This window comes from Patella vulgata, chromosome 6 (assembly GCF_932274485.2).
Source record: "Patella vulgata chromosome 6, xgPatVulg1.2, whole genome shotgun sequence".
Taxonomy (NCBI): Eukaryota; Metazoa; Mollusca; class Gastropoda; family Patellidae; genus Patella; species Patella vulgata.
The window spans coordinates 14,363,312-14,387,564 of NC_065884.2; the positions used below are offsets into that span (position 1 = coordinate 14,363,312).

The 24,253-nt window shown below is 35.7% G+C and overlaps 2 protein-coding genes across 3 annotated transcripts in view; one reads left to right on the top strand and one right to left on the bottom strand.

Moving 5' to 3' along the window:
- The first annotated feature begins 5,501 nt into the window (after positions 1-5,501).
- On the top strand, positions 5,502-11,652 carry LOC126824604 (uncharacterized). Its single transcript, XM_050553867.2, has 6 exons — positions 5,502-5,604; positions 6,032-6,131; positions 7,625-7,731; positions 8,783-8,868; positions 10,268-10,426; positions 11,377-11,652. Exons 1-6 carry the CDS (start codon positions 5,513-5,515, stop codon positions 11,487-11,489), a joined length of 657 nt encoding a protein of 218 aa, XP_050409824.1. The 5' UTR covers positions 5,502-5,512; the 3' UTR covers positions 11,490-11,652.
- A 4,945-nt stretch (positions 11,653-16,597) lies between these two features.
- The window catches only part of LOC126824600 (proton-coupled zinc antiporter SLC30A1), a 37,276-nt gene continuing 29,620 nt past the window's right edge, over positions 16,598-24,253 (bottom strand). For both annotated transcript variants that reach the window (XM_050553860.2, XM_050553858.2), the window contains exons 6-9: positions 23,839-23,882; positions 22,669-22,748; positions 21,406-21,588; positions 16,598-19,966 (exon numbers count right to left, since the gene is read on the bottom strand). In XM_050553860.2, the coding sequence (XP_050409817.1) occupies positions 19,772-19,966; positions 21,406-21,588; positions 22,669-22,748; positions 23,839-23,882 (502 nt within the window). In that variant the 3' untranslated portion in view covers positions 16,598-19,771. The remainder of the gene's footprint in view (positions 19,967-21,405; positions 21,589-22,668; positions 22,749-23,838; positions 23,883-24,253) is intronic.

Below are 24,253 nucleotides of genomic sequence, written 5' to 3' on the forward strand. Positions count from 1 at the left end.
AGGTAAGTCATTTTTACTTTTGAGAAAGAGAAAAAAACATTGTCTACTGAGTAAAATGAAAGTTGTTTAAAAGACAACCTTCCAATTAACTATCTATAAGATGTTTAACCGTTATTTATTAAAAGGTTACAAATATTTTTGAAGATTTTCAAATGGGTTGAAAGTTGAAAGAATTTCAAAATTTTGGATGTTTTTATTGATTCATGGTCTGTTTGAACAGTTATGGTATGCAGTGGTTCTCCTTTATAGGAAGAATGAAAAGTATAACAGTGTGCTAACCTTTCATTATAATTGTATCGAATCCCAACTGTCAAGGGATCTTTTACGATAACTCGGTTTTTCATCCCATTCGAACGACTATACGTTGTACGGGCAAACTTTTTCTCACGGCATACTGCATGGCGCATGCCCGTCTTCATTAGGCCAGTAGGAACAGAACAGGAGGGCGTTAAACCCCATTTCAATTTTTGAAGACCGAGATTTATGGCAATTTAAACATTTAATAGCGCTGGTTATGAATACGACGCCCAGTGTTAATATTTATTTCAGTCTCTCACACGTCGGTTAATAGAAATTGAATTGAAATTAAAATTCTAGTATACTGTTTTCGGTCTGAAATTTTAACATCAGACGGCAAGTATTTTTTTGATATCTAGTTTAATTCTTTTAATTTGTTTTTATATTCTCATAGATAATTTGCTACAGAATTCCACAAATATCGATTTAATTAACGATAAGTTAAACACGCAATAAGTTTATATAGTTTTAATAAATTAAAGATTCTTCTTCATAGATCTACAGTATTAAAGGAACATTATCAGTTTAAATAAGAAAATAAGTGGTCTTATACTTATTTCAAATAACCTTAGAAATTCCTATCGAAAATCCAAAAACATTTTTATGTAAAGGAATGGTTATTACTCTGGTTTTTGCTGAATACCTTAATGAACCTATGTGAAATGTGTACGACTCGTAAATTTAATCACAGAATGTCTATTTCTCAGCATTCGATTATCAAACTTTGCACAGTTAAATTTTAACATGCCAATATTATATTGGACGCCCTTGCTTACTTTTAAAGACCTATTTTCTATTTTATACACGGTGTTTAAATTCATTATTCCAAATTTTACATAATATTATATTTATGTTAGCCGTATTAACAAGTAGATGTTAGAATCGTCAAGTACTATTAACAAATGTCACGAATTCGATTTATAAATCATTAACCTCTTCAACCTACTGGCTAATAATTACATGTAACACTCCCCATTAATGAAAATACCTTTGTTCCATATAGCTTGGTTTATTGCCTTACTTACAGTATATACATAATCTTACCAACATTCCAATCCATGACACCATGCTGTCACACCCACAATATACACGATCTCTCTCGTCGAATCACGAGTAAATTCTAGTATCGTGCACGATCTCTCCCAGTTCTTTCAGGAAAACAATTCGTCGAATTATAATAAATGCTAGTGTCGTGCACAAACCAGGACACCATGCTGTCACATCCATATTATAAACGATCTCTCCTAGTTCATTTGTGAAACCAATTCGTCGAATTATGATAAATGTTAGTGTCGTGCACAAAGCAGGATATACCGTTTCCCGTACACCTTATACCAAGTTTCATGACACCATAACGTCACACCCACAATATACACGATCTCTCCCTATTCATTTGGGAAATCCGTGTAGCTAACTGTAAGTAAATTCGAATGTCATGCACGAGACAGGATATCCTTTTTTCCGCACATCTTATATCTCTTTCATAACACCATGACGTCATTTGGGAAATACATACAACATGTAAGTAAATTCGCGTGACGTGCAAGAGATAGGACATGCTTTCTATTTTTTACTGCACGTGATACCCCTTCACATGGCTAACAATTTTCGTTATACTATAATCCCTCTCAGTGAGTGAGAAGTCCTGTGTTCGATCCCTGTGTTGCCGAGAAAGTTATTTGAGATTTTCCGGTGGGTTGGCCGGGAAAATTAATTGAGATTTTCCAGCTGCATAAATGTTGGCGGCACTTGATCTTTAGTGTGCGTGAAATGTTTGTGTTTTTTTCCAGTGAGAAGGTTAATTCGATAATCCAATCACTGTTGATTTATGATTAGTGACTAATTAATGCTAACTTTGTGATTTGGGGGTATTAATGAAATATTATGAAGTCAGAAATAGTACGTAGTGGCAAAGCATTTGATAATATATTTTTATTAAAGACGCATTATGCAAGAGGTAAATCTGCCTATTGAAGATTTTTTGCTTTTGGCCTCAAATGTTATATAAACTATTAATTAGACATTGATTAACATGCCAAGGCCATAATCCACTCTCTCGAAAATTGAATGCTCTCGTTTGTCTGTCATTGGATTGAAACAAGATCGTCGTTTAATAATTTAATTTATAAATGGATAATCGAGACTTTGTTTACTATCGTAACAACGGTAGCAATGACAATCGAGACTGTGCTACGTTCCAAACAGCCATAACTTCGCTCAGAATAAAGTAATTTGACTGAAATTTTCAATATATTCATTTTGCATTATCTATTTTTAAACTAATATAGTGAGAACTGTTAACGCTTTATCGAAATCTTTTATAATACATTTTTAAAGATATTATTTCGTCCGTTTTATTAAACGTATCTTAATTGTAATTTTAATCAAAATTACATTCCTAAGTAATTGCGGTTGTACTTGACTAGGAGTAGGGTCACCTGTCCAACCTCGTGGGTTTTCTTCGGGTCTTCCGGTTTCCTCTCACTTCTAAAGATACCTACCCGCAAGCGAATTATTGAAATAAAATTGAACCATGTGTTAGTCCCGAAATGACCTAGTTTGTGTCGAGTGGACGTTAAACCTCATTTCTCTTTTCCTCTCTCTAAAGTAATTGCAATGATCACATTTATTTAAATAAAAAGGAATGAAAATGTAATTAATTGGATTTACAACGTAGTTATTGTATTGGTCCCGGACCGGCCTTCAGTACCGTCGCATTTTTTTTTTAAAAAAGCAGCCTGTGATACATATAACTTCCTTTTTAAAATCTCTTTCAAGAAGGTACCTTACTGAATTAACCACATTAAAATTGCGAACAAATCATCTCAAAGATGACAACTCCCCATTCCCCCCTTGTCGTTACCAAGAGAGAATGCGAATACGCATCACTGGGCTATGAATATCACCCAAGAATTCATATATCAGATAATTTCAACGGTTTTTTAAGAAACATTAGCAACAAGAAAGTTTTACCTGTAAACTGAAATTCACATAGGTCAGGGTTATCGATACATTTTACCCCCCTGAAACAAAGCCTGGGTTTTACTAAGTCCGTGCCTTCCTTGAGTAAACTACTCATGTAACAAAATCAACCCTATATATTATCACCAATCATAAATGTCAATATCCTATTGTTTGTTATTGTCTAGTTCTCACTACTTTATAATCGGTTTACTGTTATACTAGAATTACAACTTTCACTTCCAATAATCCAAGTTTGGTGGAAGTCTACATTCCCTGCAGTTATTGAAGAAACGGGCCAAAGCTAGTGTTAATTCAGGGGTCACAATTATTATATGGAATACAATTACTGCTTATTATACTGGGTGACGTTTCGATAATGTTTCTCTAATCTACAACATTGCTTGATAAAGACTCCAGTTCAATTACTAAATGCCATTGGAACATTTTACTGTTAATTCATTTATTAAATTCAAAAATTATTCCTTTACCGATGATTCGATTTTTACCAAATTGATATTTTACGATTTACAGGATCATCAGTCGTGCATATAATCATCTAGAACTTCTAGCGGGAATTGCATCATTATGGCTAGCCAATCAGAAGATATCTATGATAATAATGATGTTTACAGTCAAAATCAATCTAACAAGTAAGTAAAAGAATTTTAAAAGAAGTTTATTTCATGTGGCAATGGATATGATCCCGTCAATGCCCCACTGATGTAGTGCTTCTGTTCATCCAGCGATACATTCTATTAAGGCGTTGATAGGCCATAAGAATAGAAGTGGGATTAGAACATAGAACGGAACACTGTGGCACTCTAGCCTCGATAATTAATGAAGCCCTTATTTATAAAAAAACCCACACCAAACGCCTATCATAGTGCACCAGTTTATTATCTCTTTCGGTTGAAAGCGTTCTGTACATAAAGCAAGAAACCCTACTATGTTGTTAATGTGCCACAAGAATAGAAGAAGACCGAGAACGGAACCCTGTGGCACCCCGGCCTCGATAATCAATGAAGCTCTTATAAACTAACACAAACGCCCTTCCTAATGAATCGATTTTAGCATGTCTGTTAATTTAAAATTTATCTGTAGTTCTGCATGTAAAGCAAAAAATTCTAATGACAGCCGAAATATACGTGGACAGAGAACGGGGTCCTGCGACACAGAAGACTTGATATTACAAAATAGCGACAAACGCCTGTCCTAATCAACGTTTACGATGAAATTCGCGGAAAGATTTACGAAAAGAGTTTCTCAGATTTATAAAATCATTATAGCACAAACGTTATAAGTCCCCAAAAAAGTCGTATTTGTGTGGCCCAATGTTTTCATTATGTGAATTGAATTATTAACCTTGTGAGATTGTTTATTACTTATGATTTGAATCTGATCCTCGAGCTGACATCGATCAAAGTCGGGCCCACGCGAGACAGATTGTCGTTATTAAACAAAGACTTCTTATGCTTCAGTATTCGGATTTAATGATTAATAGGTAATAAGAACACATACCCCATACAATGGCGGGTATTGTGAGGTATATAATAGAGATTATCATCGAGGGATTTAGTCAACAATACACGATTAAACCTGGCAACCGATACTTGATGTTTGTTAACTGCTATTTAACCAGATTTCCACATGTAATTCCAGATAAAGTCGACCCTACACGATTTTACATATTTATAATGAATAACATTGCATAAACATAATTCCTTTGTAACTTTGGGCTGAATTTAACAACCCCACAACTCTACTGTTTTATTAACGTTCCCCATTCATAAAACGGACATTTCGGAGGTGGGGGGGATAAAATGAAATGAAATGGGATTTAGTGTCCTACTGTTCTGCTCCGACTGGGCTAATGAAGACGGGCGTGCGTCATACAGTGAGCTATGAGGTAAATTTTGCCCAGGCAGCGGCACTATGGCCTACTCTTATATCGAATTCCAACTCCCAAGGGATCTCTTACGTGCACGGCAATGTGGGGGTTTTAATACAACAAACAGGGTATCAGGTATCGCATTGTACCTTTAATTAGTGTACCGTAGCTTATATTTATTCAGTTCAAGGGGGCCCTTGTGTGTTTTAATCTTTGTACCGCGGTCGTTTTAGTGAGAAGAATATCAGACACCGTCCAGGTGTATGCAACAGTTTGAGTGAGACATATTCGTAATTGTAAACTTGAAACTTCAACAGTTTTTGGAGACATTTTTGGTCATCTTTTGAGTAAAATTGATAGAAAATGGATTTATTCAGTTCTGTGGAAATAGCACGACCAAAACCATCAATGTTTACACCTACCTATTTATTGAGAGAACATACAGTTCCTCATATGTAAGTTTTAAAGTTGAAGGTTGATTAGGTTTTTTATGTTTTTCCTCGTTTTCTTTTTGATTGATGTTTTGTGATTGGATGCATCATTGATGTGTTAATCTTGTCCCCTTGTACTGGAAGTACGCCGCGCCGACCGTCCTTGTTTTGTTTCCACAGCATATTTCATGAACCTTTCAATATAACTTTTCGAAAATTTGCTAATTAGCAACCCCTCATTTTTAATATTTTTTGTGTTTTCATGGAAAATATGACTAATATGACTAAGTGTTTATGCCAGGGCAGTGGATGTCGATGACCGAGTCATCTTCCTTTGTTGCAACGATCCATTACCAACGTCACAAATTATTATCAGCTGATGACGTTTACAGATTTTTATATAATATATATATCAATCTTTACATGGCTGGGTATTTTTTATTTTCTTCAGAACAACATACGGTTGTATGAACGACTGGATGAATGTACAGAATCGTGTTCTGTCATCCGGTGTTCCAGTCACTATGTCAGACAGTAATTGGATGAAAGCGGTAAGTAGATTTATCATTTAAATGGGGTTTATCGTCTTACTTTTATGCACCAACGGGGATAATAAAGAAGTCATATTATGAGCATGCTCTGTAGAAAACGATGCCCGGGCAGCAGCGTTAAGCCATACTTGTATTTTGATTCAAATTGTCAGGGAATCCTTGTGTATGCAGAACCTCGGGTTTTCGTTCCAGTTGAATGATAGACGCCTTTCCTTGGCCAGCCGGCCATTTAAAGTCACGAAATTAAATAAATGAGAAAACATTAAAGATACAATATGGGAGATTCGATAACGAGTTGGCAGTTCTCACTATAATAGTTAAACACTAGATAATGTAAAGGCAATTTGCTGAAAATTTCATTTTGATTGATCTACTATGAACCGAGAACTAAGCGACTGAAATTTCCCCCTAGCCTCGGTCATCATTACAAAAGTCAGTACAATAAACAGCATAGTCTCGATTATCCATTTAATCGTTAAATCGAGATGGAAAGTTATGAAGTAAATTGGCTCACAATCCACTAAAGATCGCAGGCTAGCGCTGCCATCTAGAGTTGGTTATGTCCTGGATAGGTTAATTAAGGTCTAATTAATAATTCAGATAACTTTCAGGACTAAAGAAAGACCTGCAATAGACAGATTTAGCTCTCGCATGTAGGTGAACCAGGGACGACAAATGCTAACGAAATAGCATCGACATACTTTGAAAATTAAACTAGTTCGTAAGAAAACTCAGATCTATATTTCGTTTCGTTGACGTTTCTATTGGTTTACCCTCAGTTCCGTGCATGACACGCCAAGAAGTCGCCGTAACAGATGGTTTCATTGGCTAATCCCTCACGACACCCAGAACACCTGTTATATAACAACTCTTCCAGATCCTAGTGCAGTACAGACAAATAAAACGAAATTTTGAACTGTAAAAAACGAAACGAAAGAGGATCTGTGTTTTAATCAATCTAATTAAAATATAGATCTATATTTCGTTTCGTTTTTATACTTTCGATGGCCTACACTACATGTAGATCTAACAAGTTATAGTGGGAGTTCACGTTCTATGACCCGATTACGTCAGTCATTCGATTAACCAATTAGCGACCGCCATGTATTTTTTATCTACTTTTGCTTTGTTTTGATTTCTATTGCCGCTAATTTCTGACCCCTCATTTCAAGCAGAACACGAGTTAAATAACAACGCTTCCAGATCCAAGTGTAGTAAAGACAAGTAAAATCGAAATTTTGAACTATAAAAACGAAACGAAATTGGATCTGTGTTTTAATCAGATTGCAGCATTTACAATGAGGTTCTTAGAGAGCAGGATAAATAATATATAGCAATCTTTATTTTGTATTAGACTATTAGACAACTAGTCTCTATTCGCATCTATTATTTATTAGAAATGTAGAACAAAGTCCTCGATATAATCTGATTACATCTTCTAGTAAGTTGAAAATAAATAATTCATGTTATTTTTACGTCGTGTTTCCTTGTAGAACACAATGGCTGATACTCGACCAGGATTTAATGATAAATATGGTAAAGCTTATACTGAGCTCAGTCAACAGATAGCTTATAGACATCCTAATCCCGGTAAAGCAAGGTAAGCTACGTATTAATATCTGACACCACATTTACCTTTAATTCAGTCAAATTTCAAAATCGCAAAAATAGCTTCAAGGTCACATTTTGTGATCGCAAACCAACGGAAGAATAAACTGGTGTTTAATTGTAGCAGTAAAAAGCACAGTACGAAAATCTCGATAATTGACTGTTCAATTTGGAAATATATGAACGATCCTGCATGTAGGCTATTTGACATTGTGGTTAACGTTATTTGAAAGAATTTGATAATTATTTTGACTCATATTTCAAAGAACGTCTTGTAAAGTCATACAATTCCACAGACCTTGACACACAGCCCCATTGTTATATGGGGATCACGTGGCTAAGTGGGTAAGACGCTGGCTGGCTAGCCTGGAGGTCGGGTGTTCGATCCCTGCATTGGCCGAGAAAGTTCATTTTCCGGCGTGGTTTCCCCTTGTCAATGATGCAGGACGGGGGGCCCCAAAAAGGACAGCTGTCTAGTCGTACGGATGGGGCGAAAAACCGAGTCCTGTGTACATATTGGCGTGCACGTAAAAGATCCCTTGGCAGTTGGAATTCGATATAAGAGTAGGCCGTATCGCCGCTGCCCGGGCAAAATTTCCCTCATAGTACACTGTATGGCGTATGCCCGTCTTCATTAGCCCAGTTTAGGAGCAGAACAGTAGGACGTTAAACCCCATTTCATTTCCATTGATATATCATATTGTGTATCATTGTCACTATACACATCTTGGAGAAGGCATTACCACCGACACCGTTCCTTGGTCACACGCGCCCGTACCACGTTGTTAGCTGAACACATTACTTAGCCTTTGTATCATGTGCAACTTAAATCATATTGGGTAGGCCTAAGAACCAGACTAATTGTCACGTGAAACTTTGAAGCCTAAAGGTCAAAATCTGAGCAGTAAAGAGTTAACGTTCCGTTGTCACGGTTTTAGTTAGCCTCAGTCGGTCCCCAATTAGGCTAATCAATGTTCGTTTTAGAATGTTTTACTCAACTTTTACCAAATCTAATGTTATTATTTATTCTCTATGTGCAACAGGGAACGACAGGGACGTATTGGTGGATCATGGAGAAACATCAAGGAGGTGTTAGGACACAGTGGTAGCCGAGTGGTGTTCGTAGATGGTAAGAATAGCAGAATGCCTCCACGTGTTTATCATTCACCAGAGGGACGTCTTGGGCGCAGTGGCGGAAACTGGAGAAACGTCACAGAAGTTCAAGGTCACAGCGGAACTAACGTCTGTTTTGTGAACACGCCACGTGATCGTGATACAGAAATTTCTGGTCAAATGACGACACCTAGAAGCGGAAGAATGGGCAGAGCCGGTGGATCATGGCGACACATGACAGAAGTTGTTGGTCATGGCGGCAATCAAGTCATGTTCGTCGATGGTAAGCGGAAGTTGAAAGTCATTCACAAAATGTCGAGAAGAATGCCGACCTCTGCGCCCAGACTCCAGAACAGTACCGTTAATGTGTTTTTACTTGATTGGGCTTTATTGCTAAGCTTAAATTTCCATTTCTTGCTAGGCTTAAATTTCCATTTCTTGCTTTTTGAAAACAGTTGAAATTCTTTCTCGTATATTTATTGCGCAATCTTACTTTCCGCTATACGCAAACATTATTTTCCCACTCGCAACATACTCCGTGAAAGAGTCTGCATTTTTGTCAAATCTTTATTCTGTTTCTATAGCAACACTTAATATTTTTTCGCAAAGTGTGCAACTCACTTTCTAACCTTTTGACTCTCTGTGTTTTTTTGTTTGTTTTTTTTATTATTTTTTTTGTTTTTTTTCGTTACAATTACTAGTCTTACACTAACGGCACATAACTGTGTGGTATATGACCAAGACTCGTAATTCGCTACCCCATTGACTTCAATGGCCAACAACATTTTTATTAACGTTCCAATGATCTTAATCTTTATAACCACAAAGGGCCCATCATGTCACAATCATCTCACCAAAATATTGAAGGGTGTTGACCGTTTCGATCTATTTGCTTCGCCATATCAGGTTATGCGTTATAACGGCAGTATATGACGTCATTTAACAGATTTCCATTGCAATAAAGGTTAGGTGAAGGGGTGGGAATTTTTTTTGTTTTCCAATTCAGGGGAAACAATTACTAGTCTTAGTCCATTTATATACATCAAGCCTCTTCACCATTATCACCTACTTTCAGTTCTCTTCACCATGTACCTTGTGTCATTAGCCGTGAAAATACTTTTAACTTTGAATAATGTCATTAATTAGATACAAATATTGTACGCAATAATCTGTAAGGGGTAATCAAAGAGTCCATAAAACGAAACGCAGAATCGAGTAAAGTTATGAACCTCCGAACTGAGGACTACCCAATAGCGAAGTAGTGCTAGGTGTCTATGACAAGAGAAAGGATAGCCTTCCCCGCTCACGGTACCAATCACAACTAAAATTATGTTTATAGGTCAGGTCAATATCCCTACCTTGTTTTCAGTGAATTACGGATTTTCTTTTAACTGATCTCTAATGATTAATTATAGGTTTAGTGGGTATGTATGATACTCAAAAGTTTACTGATGATCTGTGTGCCCAACAGTCAGCCAGACCACATCTGAACGGAGATGGTTTTGTACCTGCTAAATATGAACCAGTTAATTTAACAACTCAAATGCCAGAGTATGACCCAAGCAGTAATCGATGTAAGCACCTTCTTTTCTAGTTCTATTTCAATAAAGGTCAGCGGTTCCTATTCCGGTGTTGGCCGAGAAAGTTCTTTGGGATTTACCACAGTGATTTCCCAATGTCCGTAGTGCCTAGAAACGATAATCATCTATTCAGTTCGGATGGTTATGAAAGACCGAAGTCCCATGTGCACGTAAAAGAATCCTTGGCAGTTGGAATTCGACGAAGAGTAGGATAAAACGTCGCTGTCTGGTCAAAATGTCTCTCATAGTACACTGCATGGTGCATGCCCGTCTTCGTTAGCAAGGTCGGCGCAGGAAGTAGAAAGTTAAACCCCATTCCATTTCAACAGAGTTGCCGTGTAAATATCAAATCATTGAAGGCAACCAAATGAAAATGTGTGATTGGTTTATGCCGAACCGAGGTCTGCATTCGGAACATTGGCAACCTCTCAGGGTATTTCCTATTATGGTATCTCCCCAGCGGTTTCTCGTGTGGTTCCGTTAATGCAGTGATTTTCAACCCTTTTTGCGAACGGCACACCTTGGAACATATGAAAAAATAGCGGGACACCTGGCTAAATATATATGAAAAATATTTGAATTTTTCAAAATAAAAACATAAGTCAGACGGCATATAACCGTAGACAGAGACTAGTCATAGACACATAGAATGACTCAAATTAAATAAAGAAAAACAAAGCTATGAACACCAGTGAATACTCAAGTGGAATCACGTTTTTTTTTTTCGAATTTTCTTAGTGTGCCGTTAAAAATTTCACGGCACACTAAGGAAAATCTGGTGGCACACTGGTTGAGAATCAATACGTTAATGAATCTTTTTAAGCTTCTTTATCAGCAATACTAGACATTGTTCTGGGTTGGGTTGTGATCGGTATATGTTAGGGTGGGTGTGTTTGACATCATCATAATTGTTATATGAAAAATGTGTTCATTTTCGTTTGCAGTACCAAGCGTTCCAGATGCAAGGCCACGAATGGATTATGGGGATGATGACGTCAACAGAAAAATGGCATTATTAGAAGAAGATAAATATAAAGGATTCTACAAATATAAATAAATTAATTAATAAATGAATTTCTCCATTTTGAATTATAGTCTTTCATAGACATTACCACATCAGTATTAGTCTTGAAATATTATAACCATAATTATTTTTAGTCAAATTAACCTACATTGTACTTATATTTCGTGGGTTTGAAGACAAATTCTCATTCAAATTGTTTTATATTAAACCCGTGTATATTGCTGTAAAAATACCTGTAGATTGATTTCATTGTCTGTGTTTGGGTGGGAACAACCAATGGTATATTAGTCTTTATAACCACTGATTGTCATTTGCGCCATCTGCATTTTACGAACAATATTGGATATTTTTTACGAATATTTTTTATGAATATGCAACATAGATGTTGAAATATCAAACGTATAATATTTAATAGAAACATAAATAAAGCTATTTTCCTTTTCTCCTAGGATAGATATTGAAAGTTAATGTTATGATATTTAATATTTAATCGAAACATAAATAAATCCATTTTCCTTGGAAAATGTATATCATGTTAGTTTCGTTTTCTTAATCTACAAAAGTAGGTGGGTACTAGAAAACCAGTTGATCCGAGGGCTTAGAGTTACCCTGTCCTCTTCTACATTTTCCCTTGTAAATATCAATATTTATATAATTTATTTCGATGTTTCGTATAAAATTGATATCCTTCACATTTGTGGGACTGTATATAAATATAAATGGATACATCATGTGATTTTATTAAACTGTTGTGTATCAGAATATTAATTGTTTAAATTTCATTGTTAATAGTATTGTTGTTTTATTTAATGTATATTTATTACGTATATATTTTGATATATCCCATCCTGTAATAAAACATGATTGTATAATATGTCTTCTGTTAATTTTGTTATATTTTATCCAAACCAAGTCACGTACAGCGTGTGTGCTTTGTGCGCAATTTATCACGGTCTTCATTACTCCAGTCGGGTGTCACGGTGGCTATAGTGGGTAAGACGCTGGCTCGCTAGCCTAAAGGTCGGGTGTTCGATCTCTGCATTCGCCGAGAAAGTTCACACAGATTTTCCGGCGTGGTTCCACCTTGTCAGTGATGCAGGGCGGAGGGCCTGACAAGGACAGCTGTCCAGTCATTCGGATGAGACGAAAAACCGAGGTCCCGTGTACACATTGGCGTGCATGTAAAAAATCCCTTGACAGTTGGAATTCGATATAAGAGTACGCCGTAGTTTCGCTGTCAAATTTCCCTCATAGGACACGGTATGGTGTATGCCCGTCTTCATTAGCCCAGTTCCCGGGGCGGATCCAGAGGGGGGTTTGGGGGGGTCGACCCCCCCCCCCCTCAGCTACATTAATTTTTATGTAAATCAACACTTTGTATGAGAAAAGTTTCTCATACCCCCCACCCCACCCCCCCTCAGCTACATAAATTTTTATGTAAATCAACACTTTGTATGAGAAAAGTTTCTCGGCCGTCATTGTATTCATTCATAAAAACAATTGACGTCAAACGAGGTGTTGAATTTCTCTGTTAAAAAGCTCAATGTGTATGTATATACGCTAAAATGATTATAGAGACCATGCGAGGGGAGGGGGGAGATACATTGTTACAGGAACCTGACAAACCCCCTCCTGCAAAAATTCCTGGATCCGCCCCTGAGTTCGGAGCAAAGCAGTCGGGCGTTAATCCCCATTTCATTTCATTTCATTTCATTACTCCAGTCGGGACAGAAAACTATGACGTTAAACTCCATTTCTTTTCATTTCATCTGTTATACCCCAGAGTTTTAGCGCTCCTGGAAATAAAGCCGTGTATATGTCGAATATACAGAGTCGGTTGTAGAAAATGCGGGGCCCAATTTGGTAGGTCCGAAGTAACAGGATATGAATGTAGGATAGGAATAACTTGAACTAGAGCTCTGTTCATTCATGCTTTACTTCATAATTAGTAATTGATTAATACAGGTGTACAGTAAGCAAATGAAATGGGGATTAGCTTCTACTTTTCTGCTATGACTGGGTTAATGAAGAAGGGAATACGCCATGCGGTGTGCTATGAGGGATACTTTGCCCGGACAGCGGCACTACGACCTACTCTTACATCGAATTTTAAATACCAATGTGTACATAGCATTAGAAATTGATGAATCTAATACTTGTATTGTTAAGATGCCAGTAAAGGTAGTTTCCATACTCCAGTGATTTGGAAATGAAATGTGGTTTAACGTCCTACTGTTCTGCTCCAAACTGAGCTAATGAAGATGGGCATACGCCATACAGTGTGCCATGAGGGGAAACTTTGCCCGGATAGCGGGGCTAAGGTCTATTCCAACTGTCATGGTTTATCGTCCCATCCGAACGACTATACGTTGTCCCTTGTCAGGCCCTCAGTCCTGAAGCAGTAACAAGGGGGAACCACGCAGGAAAATCCCGAAGAACTTTCTCGAACAAGGCATGGATCGAACATGGGACCTCCGGGTAAGGGAGCCAACGCTTTGCCCACTGTGGCTCCCATATACAGTATGGATATCAGAGATAATCTAGAATGTGCATTTAGCCAGTAACCAGCATGCAGCGTTATTGTTGTGTTTGGGATGACTCGGCGAGTAAGACGCTGGCTCGCTAACTAGGGTTCGCTCCCGGTGTCGGCTGAGAAAGGGCCTCAAGGTTTTTTTTCTTGTCAGTGGTGCAGGACGGAGGGCACGACAAGGAATGTGTCAAGTTGTTCGGATGGGACGGAAACCGAGGTGCGGTGTGCATATTGACGTGCACATAAAACAAAGTGGGGATTCGATATAAAGTTAGGACGTAGTGCCACTGTTCTGCATATTTCCGTCATACCACACTTTGTGGTGTACACTCCTCTTCATTAGCCCAATCAGTACAGAAAAGTAGGATGTTAAACCCTATTTAATCAGCTACGGTTCAAATACGTTTCGCAGTGTAATATATAGTATGGAAGTCAGGATAAGCCATAATAGGTGGTGATCATTATAGAATTTATCCTGTTCTTGTCCCCATTCTCAACGAGGTGCCAACTTTTCGATGACACCCTAACACATCCATCAACTGGAATCCCTTAGAATATATTTCCACAGCGGAACAAATAGTTCTTTAATATCTCAATAAAAGCAACAAATAAAATTGAAACCTATTCATGATTAAATAAAGTTTGTTTTTTTTTCTATTTCACATCTTATATAAATTTCATCATATCCGGTAATAAAATAAATAACCAAAATATAACTAAATTTTATCACTTAGAAGGTGTTCGAGTGTCAGTACAGAACCCCTTTGAATTGACGGAATTGCAAACCCGTGACAGGGATTTGGTTCCCGTCACAGCTCTGCCAGTGTCAAAATCAATGGTGGTGTTAGTAATGGTGACATATTCAGTTTGTGCATACATGTACTTATCACTAGAAAATGTCCAGGAATTGAGAGAATCCAAGTCCTGAACATTCAATCGAACACCCCCTAGATTTTCCATAGATGGCACTGATGTACATATTGAGCCAGTGATAGAGTGATACAGATTCCTGAAATGTTTTTATTCACGACCAAGACAAAAAAAACTAACCCACATGTGTAATTCCAAATACTTGAAATAGATAAATATTTATGTGATTTTCTCAGATTATCATTTCTAAACGAATGGTGGTACAGGCAGGGAGGCGGGCACCCCAGAGGTTAGGAAATTATAAATTTAATGAATTTACTATTTATTCCAAACTAACCAAGCTCCATGACCCACATTCCCCCTTTTCTGTTCATTGCAAAGAGGCAATTATTTCTGTCGATTAGGTTAAAAAAATAAAAATTCAATGTATGTACTTAAAGCTTTCCATATCCAAGTTTCAAATTTCCCTCTTTCTGGTGTAATTAATTCTGTTGATTGCCGTCCTTCTCCAAGACCTACCCTAAATAGATATCTGGATAATCCTGGAGCTGCCCCTGCTCAATCACATTCAAATATTAAGATACAACCCGTTTTTTTTTTTTGGTGTATATCCCTGGTGATTATTATATATACAATATACAAATATTATATACTTATACATGAATATACAATATATATATATATATTTTATAGTTATATATTATACATATATATACAATATACAAATATTTCATACTTATATATTATACAAAATACATATATAATATACTTATATACAATATACACATATTTTATACTTATATATTATACAATATACATATATTTTATACAATATACCGTACACATAGTTTATACTTATACATAATTTACATATTATATACATTTTCAATATTTACATCATTATGCACTGTAGAAATATATAATTATACTCTAAACAATGAACACATATAACATTTACACAAACAAATTTACAATTTTGAATTTCTTGTTTAAAAAACAATGTAGATGTATTTATGTATATTTGATAGATGAAGCTTGCTTTCTTTTTTTAAGATACATGATTGTGTGCTAAATATAGTGAATATCATACTTTAAAAACATGATGATCACAAATTTAGGACAAACTTAATGATACAACCAAGTTTATGTATTTTTGAATGATGTTACACATGTGTGCTACATGTAGATTTTACTGAATATATTATTTTCATTGAAAATAGAAAAATTATAAATTTGAGACAAACTTTATTATACAAGTTTGAACAAATATGAAACGATTTCAAATAAATTTGATATCATTCATGTTATATATGAATAAATAAATGTCAACTTACAGAGATACTTTGTATTAGAACTATTGCATACCGTATTGAGTTTGCCCCCACAATCTGTATGAAAAAAAAACCCACCCAATGGCACACCCCATAAATCAAATCTACTGTACAATAGTAAGCAGCGTTTTCATTTTTTCTACTGTCCCAACACCCCTCCCCCCCTTTTTTTTGCAGTAGACCAAATGCTAAGATCCCCCTCCCACCCCCCACCACACCCCACCCCACCTTCTAACTACGCTACTATATTTGCTTTTATATCTTTTAAGATAATTTAAAGAAGAATTCTAAACAAAATATACACCCCCCACCCCACCTTCTAACTACGCTACTATATTTGCTTTTATATCTTTTAAGATAATTTAAAGAAGAATTCTAAACAAAATATACACACCCCACCCCACCTTCTAACTACGCTACTATATTTGCTTTTATATCTTTTAAGATAATTTAAAGAAGAATTCTAAACAAAATATACACCCCCCACCCCACCTTCTAACTACGCTACTATATTTGCTTTTATATCTTTTAAGATAATTTAAAGAAGAATTCTAAACAAAATATACACTGTAGGTAATAACTTATTCAGATCATAAATACAAATATCTATATACAAAATAAAGCCTGCAGTTGCCAGGAAAGATACGCCCACATTTTGCAAGAAATGGATAGAGAACAAGCTAAAAACAAAAAGCGATTTTTCGTACAATCAGTGGCCATAATCGAAAGGGACTGAGATCTTTGGGATATAAAGATATATTTTTCAGTTTCATCAAAATCAGATAAAAATTGTGACCTTCGGAGGGGCCATAACCTTTGTATTACATAATTTTACACAATTTACGTATAAAGAGCAGCCATTTTGTCAGGGCAGTTACGTTTCGTACCTTCATTATGTTGGAATGGTGATATATTTAAACGTTACAGTCCGATATGCCCAAATATCAAAAGGAACCACGGTCTTTGGATTATAAACATACATATCAAGTTTCATCAAAATCGGAAAATCTTGTGACTTCTAGGGTGTCTAAAACCTTGGTATTACTTTAACACTATTTGCGTACAAGGAGCGGCAATTTGGTCTGTCAGTTTCGGTCAAATTTGTACGAAATTCGAACTCAACTTTCAATGATGTGTAATGGTGATATATGTAAATGGTTTTTAAAATTGAATAGAAATTGTAACTTCTTATGGGTCCACAAGATAAAAACGAGATCAGGGACCATAATCCAGAAAGTAATGTTTGGATATGTGCGATTATCAAAAGGAACCAAAGGAATCTTTGTGATATAAACATAAATTTAAAGTTTTATCAAAATCGGATAAAAATTGAGACTTCTAGAGGGTCCACAACCTTGATATACCATATTTTTACACTATTTGTATACAAGGGGAGGCCATTTTGTCCGGCAGTTTGGGTCCAATTTTCACAAATTTTGAACTCAACCAACATTAGGTATGCACAAATATCAAAAGGAACCAAGATTTTTGGGTTATAAAGATGCATTTCAAGTTTCATCAAAAACAGATGAAAATTGTGACCTCTAGAGTGTCCACAAGCTAAAAACAAGATTTTTCATACATGCCAATATCAAAAGGAACGGACGTCCGGACGGACAGGGGCAACGGCATAAAACATCAACATGAAACCTCAGGATGAAAATGTGGGCGTATAAAAAAACAATTTGATATCTTTAATACTTTGATATAGCTCTAATTAATAATATCATTTATAAATTAATCTGGGATTTTTTCTCAGCAAACATGAAATAAACTCACAATGCATAAAAGGATTTCTTGCAAATAAAGCAAAAGTTCAGTGTCTAGCTTTTAATTTCACTTGAAAATTATTGAAGATCCCAGGGAAAAGTCTTTCAAAGGGAAATAACTCCATATATTGGTAAGTTTTATGGAAACATTGTTTCTGTGCAACCATCAAGAGAACTCACCATACATAAGAATAATTTCTCTCAAATAAAGCTAAAGTTTGGTCCCACTCCCAGATATCTAATTACAAATATTTGAAAATTATCCTTCAATGGGAAATAACTCCATATATTGTCAAGTTTTTATGGGTTTTTTTTACGGATGCAATAAAATATACATGAGACGTACAATTAACAATTGTCTGGATAATATGAAATAATTTACAGATATCATCAACAAATATAAATACTAAACATGATACAGGATTTCCATAATGATCCATTTATAATATCCAAAACAACTTTTAAAAAATAAAAATAAAATCTACAATAAGATCCTACCGAAATTTCACTTTCGCACTACAAACTAAAATAAATTCTGATTCTCAAGATAAAATCAACGAGACTTTCTGATCATTGGCAATAACTTCACAATAAAACTAAGAAGATCCTAACTAAATTTCTTTCATACTAAAAATCTAATTCTCCAAAAAAAAAGAAGAAAAGTCAATGAAATTTTCTGATTATTAAAATAATTTAAATTGCCTATAGTTTGATTTGTGATTTAATTATCATTTCTTGTTGGTCGTTGAAATATAAAAAGAATTTGTACAAGAAATATGGCATGAAGTATGCTATGTAGGAAATTTTATCTAGACAGCCTAATCAAATTCCAAATATCAAGGTTTTTAAACCTACAAACAAAACAACATTCACAAGACTACAATGGCCATTTATCTAATCAGACACCTGAAAAACTAAAAATAAAACTGGTTTGGCCTGTTAATTTTGTTCATTATTTAGCTGGTGTGTATATGGAAGAATAATAATAATATCCATTCTAATAACTCAACAGTCACCGGGTGAATCACAATTAACCACAACAGACATCAAATTTACAATCTATAACAGCTTGTATTTACAATCTATAACAGCTTGTATTTACAATCTATAACAGCTTGTATTTACAATCTATAACGGCTTGTATTTACAATCTATAACAGCTTGTATTTACAATCTATAACAGCTTGTATTTACAATCTTTCAAACAAGTATTTCTAAATTACCACGAGCTCGATCTACTCTCAAAACTCTAAGCCATAACTTTCTAATGTCGCATAGGCCATATAAAATATATTCTGTTTCTCAGTCGTTATCACCCGTAGGCTCAAATATCAGGTATGCAGCCTAGATAAATGAAACTGAATAATCAATCATACATTCCTATAAACATGATGAGATAAATGTTTATGAGAAGTCATTTAGAAAAGTAGTGTTCCTTTGACAAGAAAATACAACAAAATTGAAAACCTCTTTCCTGCATCAAATTTGTTTCGAAGAATTCTCTGGGAACCAGAACATTTTTTGGCCATATAATATAAACCATGAGACAATTAGTGATTGCATGATTGAAATGAAAGATGAAATACTACATGAATTTGAACATTAACTTAAAATGACGACAATTGTATATATTTATGATTGACAGTATAACAGGACCTCACTATAATTTTAACTATCCCAGCTCACAAAGTCAACTATTCATCATCATATCATATGCAACTATCTTATTTCTATATATTTCCACTGATCGATCGAGTTGTGTGTGGCGGGATGATAAACATTAGTTAGAAATGTAACAACATAATTAATTATTGTTTACACACTTGTTGCCTGCATGTTAATACTGGCTTTGTTCGTTTTATTTTGATCACCATCACTAAATGATTGAACAGGTTTGATAGGTCGTGCTGGACTCCCGCTCTTCTTACCACAACACGTATCAAGATGACAGTTTTTATCTGGTCCACATTCTAAAACACAATCTCTCTCTGTCTCTGTCTGTGCCTCCAACTAATAAATCAAACAAAAAAAATGTCAATATACAAACAAATTGGAATAATAAATGAATAATCTATCCACAGTTGGAGAGAGAGAGAGAGAAATGGGGTTTAAAGTCCACTCGACACAAACTAGGTCATTTCGGGACTAACACATGGTTCAATTTTATTTCAATCATTCGCGTAGGGGTCTTTAGCAGTGGGAGGAAACCGAAGGATCCAGAGAAAACCCACAAGGTTGGACAGGTGACCCTACTCCTTGTCACTACAACCGGGGAATCGAAACCTCGCCAGTTGACTCAATGACAGACCGTATGATACAGCGCGTGCCACAGTTGGAGAATTCCATTAATTCTGTAAACAGTAAGAGAGAATAGACTGATCATTACTATTGATTATTATATAATTTCCAAACAGACACTACACTTATCATAAATAAAAAATTCTCCACTCAGTCTCCTTCAGCGAGCATCACACTTTGATTTAAAATCTATTCTCTTCTTAAAGGGACAGTAACACTCTTGCTGGCTTGACAGCTCCAGAAAATAAATAATAGCCTTATTCTAAGTATTAGATGTTTATGTGTCCTACCTGTTGTGTAAATTATTCATTACATCCTATTTTACTTGTCCAGAAGGATCGAAAATATTTTTAAATCCAAGTCAGATTGGAAAAGGTTTACGTTAGGCTTTTCAAATCATTTAGTTGAATTTTTCCAATTTTTTAAATTAGGTGTGTTAAGATGAAATTTGTATCATCAATTAATTGGAATATTGTAAAATAGTACAATTTGTTGACTAGAATAAAGATTGGGACATATTATTCAGTTACAACAAGAGTGGTATTGAGCCTTTAACTGCCTTTACATATCCTTCTGTTACAGTACAACCACACTATAGGATTTGTCTAATGATCTCCAGAAAACTGGCTGATGATGTACCGAGGACTGGCGGATCATGTAACGAGGACAGGCTGATGATCTACCGAGGACTGGATGATGATCTACAGAGGACAGGCTGATGATCTATCGAGGACTGGATGATAATCTACAGAGGACTGGCTGACTGATGATCTACAGAGGACTGGCTGATGATCTACCAAGGACTGGCTGACTGATGATCTACAGAGGACTGGCTGATGTTCTACCAAGGACCGACTGACTGATGTTCTACCGAGGACCGGCTGACCGATGATCTACCGAGGACCGGATGACCGATGATCTACAGAGGAGTGGCTGATAATCTACAGAGGACTGACTGATGATCTACAGAGGACTGGCTGATGATCTACAGAGGAGTGATCTACAGAGGACTGATGGATCTACAGAGGACTGGCTAGTGAACAATTTACAGAGGTGGGCTAACTATTGTATTTTGTGCCTCCATCATCACAGACAACCAAATGATAGTTACATATAAACGATATTGGCAATAAAAACGATTTTAAACATACCTCAAAAAATTCTGGCTGAATGGTCGTGGAATGTATGCCTTCATTATGGAAGAAATTTTTAACATCATTGGCTATTTTCATATAAACAACAGGATTAAGACAACGTATGTGAGCAGATGCAATAATTCTATTGCCAGTCAATTGCCATATATGGAGTTCATGTACATGTAAAATACCCTCAATCTACAAAATATACGAAAACATTTTTAAAATATCAAAGTGGAAATGTGTCTGTGAAAGTTAAAATATATAAAATGAAATGGGGTTTAAGATCCTACTGTTCTGCCCTGAATTGGGCTAATGAAGACGGGCATACGCAATACAGTGTGCTATGAGGGAAATTCCCCCCCCCCCACAGCGGCACTACAACCTACTCTTAAATCGAATTCCAACAGTCAAGGGACCTTTTAAGTGCACGCCAATGTGTACACGGGACCTCAGATTTTCGTATCTTCCGAATGACTAAACAGCTTTCCTTGTAAGGCCTTCCGTCCTGCATCACTGACAAGGAGAACCACGGGGGAAAATCTGGATGAACTTTCTCGGCAAATGCATGGATAAAGCTAAAGTAACTTGTTGCCATTAATCAGTCTTATACCATACTAATAGTTGAATGTACACATTTCTGCATGCTTCTCCGCCAACAAAAAAAGCTGGTCTAATGCAAATGTAATACAAGCGTTTCCATGACAATCTGATTAAAATACAGATTTATATTTCGTTTTGTTTTTTTATACTTTCGATGGCCTACACTACATGAAGCTCTGACAAGTTGTCCTGGTAGGTTGTCTCAGTGGTCGTACGAGCGGCTTTTGACCCTATGACGTCAGACATTGATTAATCAGAGTTGACGTTTCTAATGTTTTATCCACAGTTCTGTGCATGGCATGCCAAGAAGTCGCCGTAACAGACCGTTTCATTGGCTTATCCCTCACTTCAGCCAAAATGTTGGTAATATAACAACTCTTCCAGATCCTAGTGTAGTAAAGACAAGTAAAACGAAATTTTAAACTATAAAAAAACGAAACGAAATAGGATCTGTGTTTTAACCAGATTGTTTCTGGTTTAACGCAAACAATGTCAGGCTCCTGTTGTAAAGAGAAATCCCCAATTCTGACGTCAAACCGTTTTAGCAATTTTTCTGTACATATTAAAATGCACGCGGAAACGTTTACATGGAAAATGGGCCTAGTTTTCGGTTTAACTTGAGAGAAATTTAAAGAAGCGCAAAAAAAAATGAAATTCATTCGACAAAATACAGACCTGTGTTAATTTTTCACTTATATCTTCAACTTCTATATGTGCAGGCACAGTTTGTAATAATATACTAGATGAATCTTTCACTGAAAGTTTAATATAGCATTATATAATTATCATTGCAGTAAATTATCTTATTGATAATCCTAAAAAGGAAAAAAGGCAACAGTGAGGCTCATGTCCCCCGTTGAAATCCCAAAATCAATAGATGACACATATTAATTAATCGCTGTTAATTTTTTTTCAAAATTATTGAGCAATCAAACTATACACTAAGTTTCATCACTCTCTATCAGATCGAATCAAGCATCGGTCAATTAAAATAGATCAGCTCTGTTTAGCTTCAGTTCGAAATGTTAATCATTGAACTCAGTCAAGACATTCACCTAATGAACATCTACATCAAGTTGAAACATCCTACCTCAATTAAAAGCAGAATTGTTTATTCCAAAGCCTTGACCAATCAAATTGCTTATCGCTACTTAGCCTAAGCAGAGAATTCTCATCAAGGTATTCACCTAATGAACGCATACACCAAGTTTGAACATTCTACCTCCATTGGAAGGAGAGTTATTGTGTTCCAAAGTCTCAACCAATCAAATTGCTTATCGCTCTGCTTACCCCAAGCAGAAAATGTTCATTATCGAACTTAGTCAAGGTCCTCACTCTCACTTAAATAGAACTAAGTTATCGTGTCCCAAAGCATCAACCAATCAAATTGCCTATCTTTCCTTACCCTGAGCAGAAAATTCTCATCTTCAAACTCCATCAAGGCATTCACCTAATAGATACCTATGCCAAGTTTGAACATTCTAACTCAATTAGAATGAGAGTTATTGTGTTCCGACCAAAAAATTTCAAACATGTTTTAAAACATTTCATAAACATGCTTGAAAACATTTCATAAACACATTTGAAAACATTTCATAAACATGTTTGAAAACATTTCATAAACATGTTTTGTGTTCTAAGGTTTTGATACATTTAAACGTAAATGGAAGACAACTCTGAAATTTGCAATCAAAAACCAACTTTTTTAAATTAACAATTTGAAGAAAATCCGACAAGAACTGTAAGTTGAATTAACTGATGTGTGCATATAAAAAACCTTGACTGTAAAATAGTCTGTGAGAAAATTTACCGTTTTTTGTTTTTTTTTGTAACAGATATACTTACATAATGGAATGGAAGTTCCAAGGATAATTACTACCATACAAATACTACAAGTAAAAAAAACCATAACAATGTTAGTTAATTCAAACAGACAAACAATGTCATATATAGCCCCTATTACTTGCTCACTGTTCTACTTTAATAAAGTAGATTAATACTAATTGGTTAAATGTGGTCTGGAGCCTTCTTAAAACCATTATGGTATATAGAGTTGTTTCCCTTGTTAATAAAAGGCCTTAGCACTAGAGCATTCTAGGATTGGGTGAAACTTCAAGATGGATGTTTGTTGATGGACTCTTAATATAAAATAAAACCAATCCAGGGCAATCCAAGAGAAAACACCCCAACACAACAACAACAATAACAAGTATATACACAACACATATTTAAAGTTACATGTAGTATCCCTGCACGGGTA

Excerpts from the sequence above, each read along its gene's own strand:
- LOC126824604 (XM_050553867.2), top strand. The coding sequence starts at position 5,513 with ATGGATTTATTCAGTTCTGTGGAAATAGCACGACCAAAACCATCAATG. Across the intron at positions 6,132-7,624 it reads ACAGTAATTGGATGAAAGCG|AACACAATGGCTGATACTCG; the intron begins GTAAGTAGATTT and ends GTTTCCTTGTAG. Across the intron at positions 7,732-8,782 it reads CCTAATCCCGGTAAAGCAAG|GGAACGACAGGGACGTATTG; the intron begins GTAAGCTACGTA and ends TATGTGCAACAG.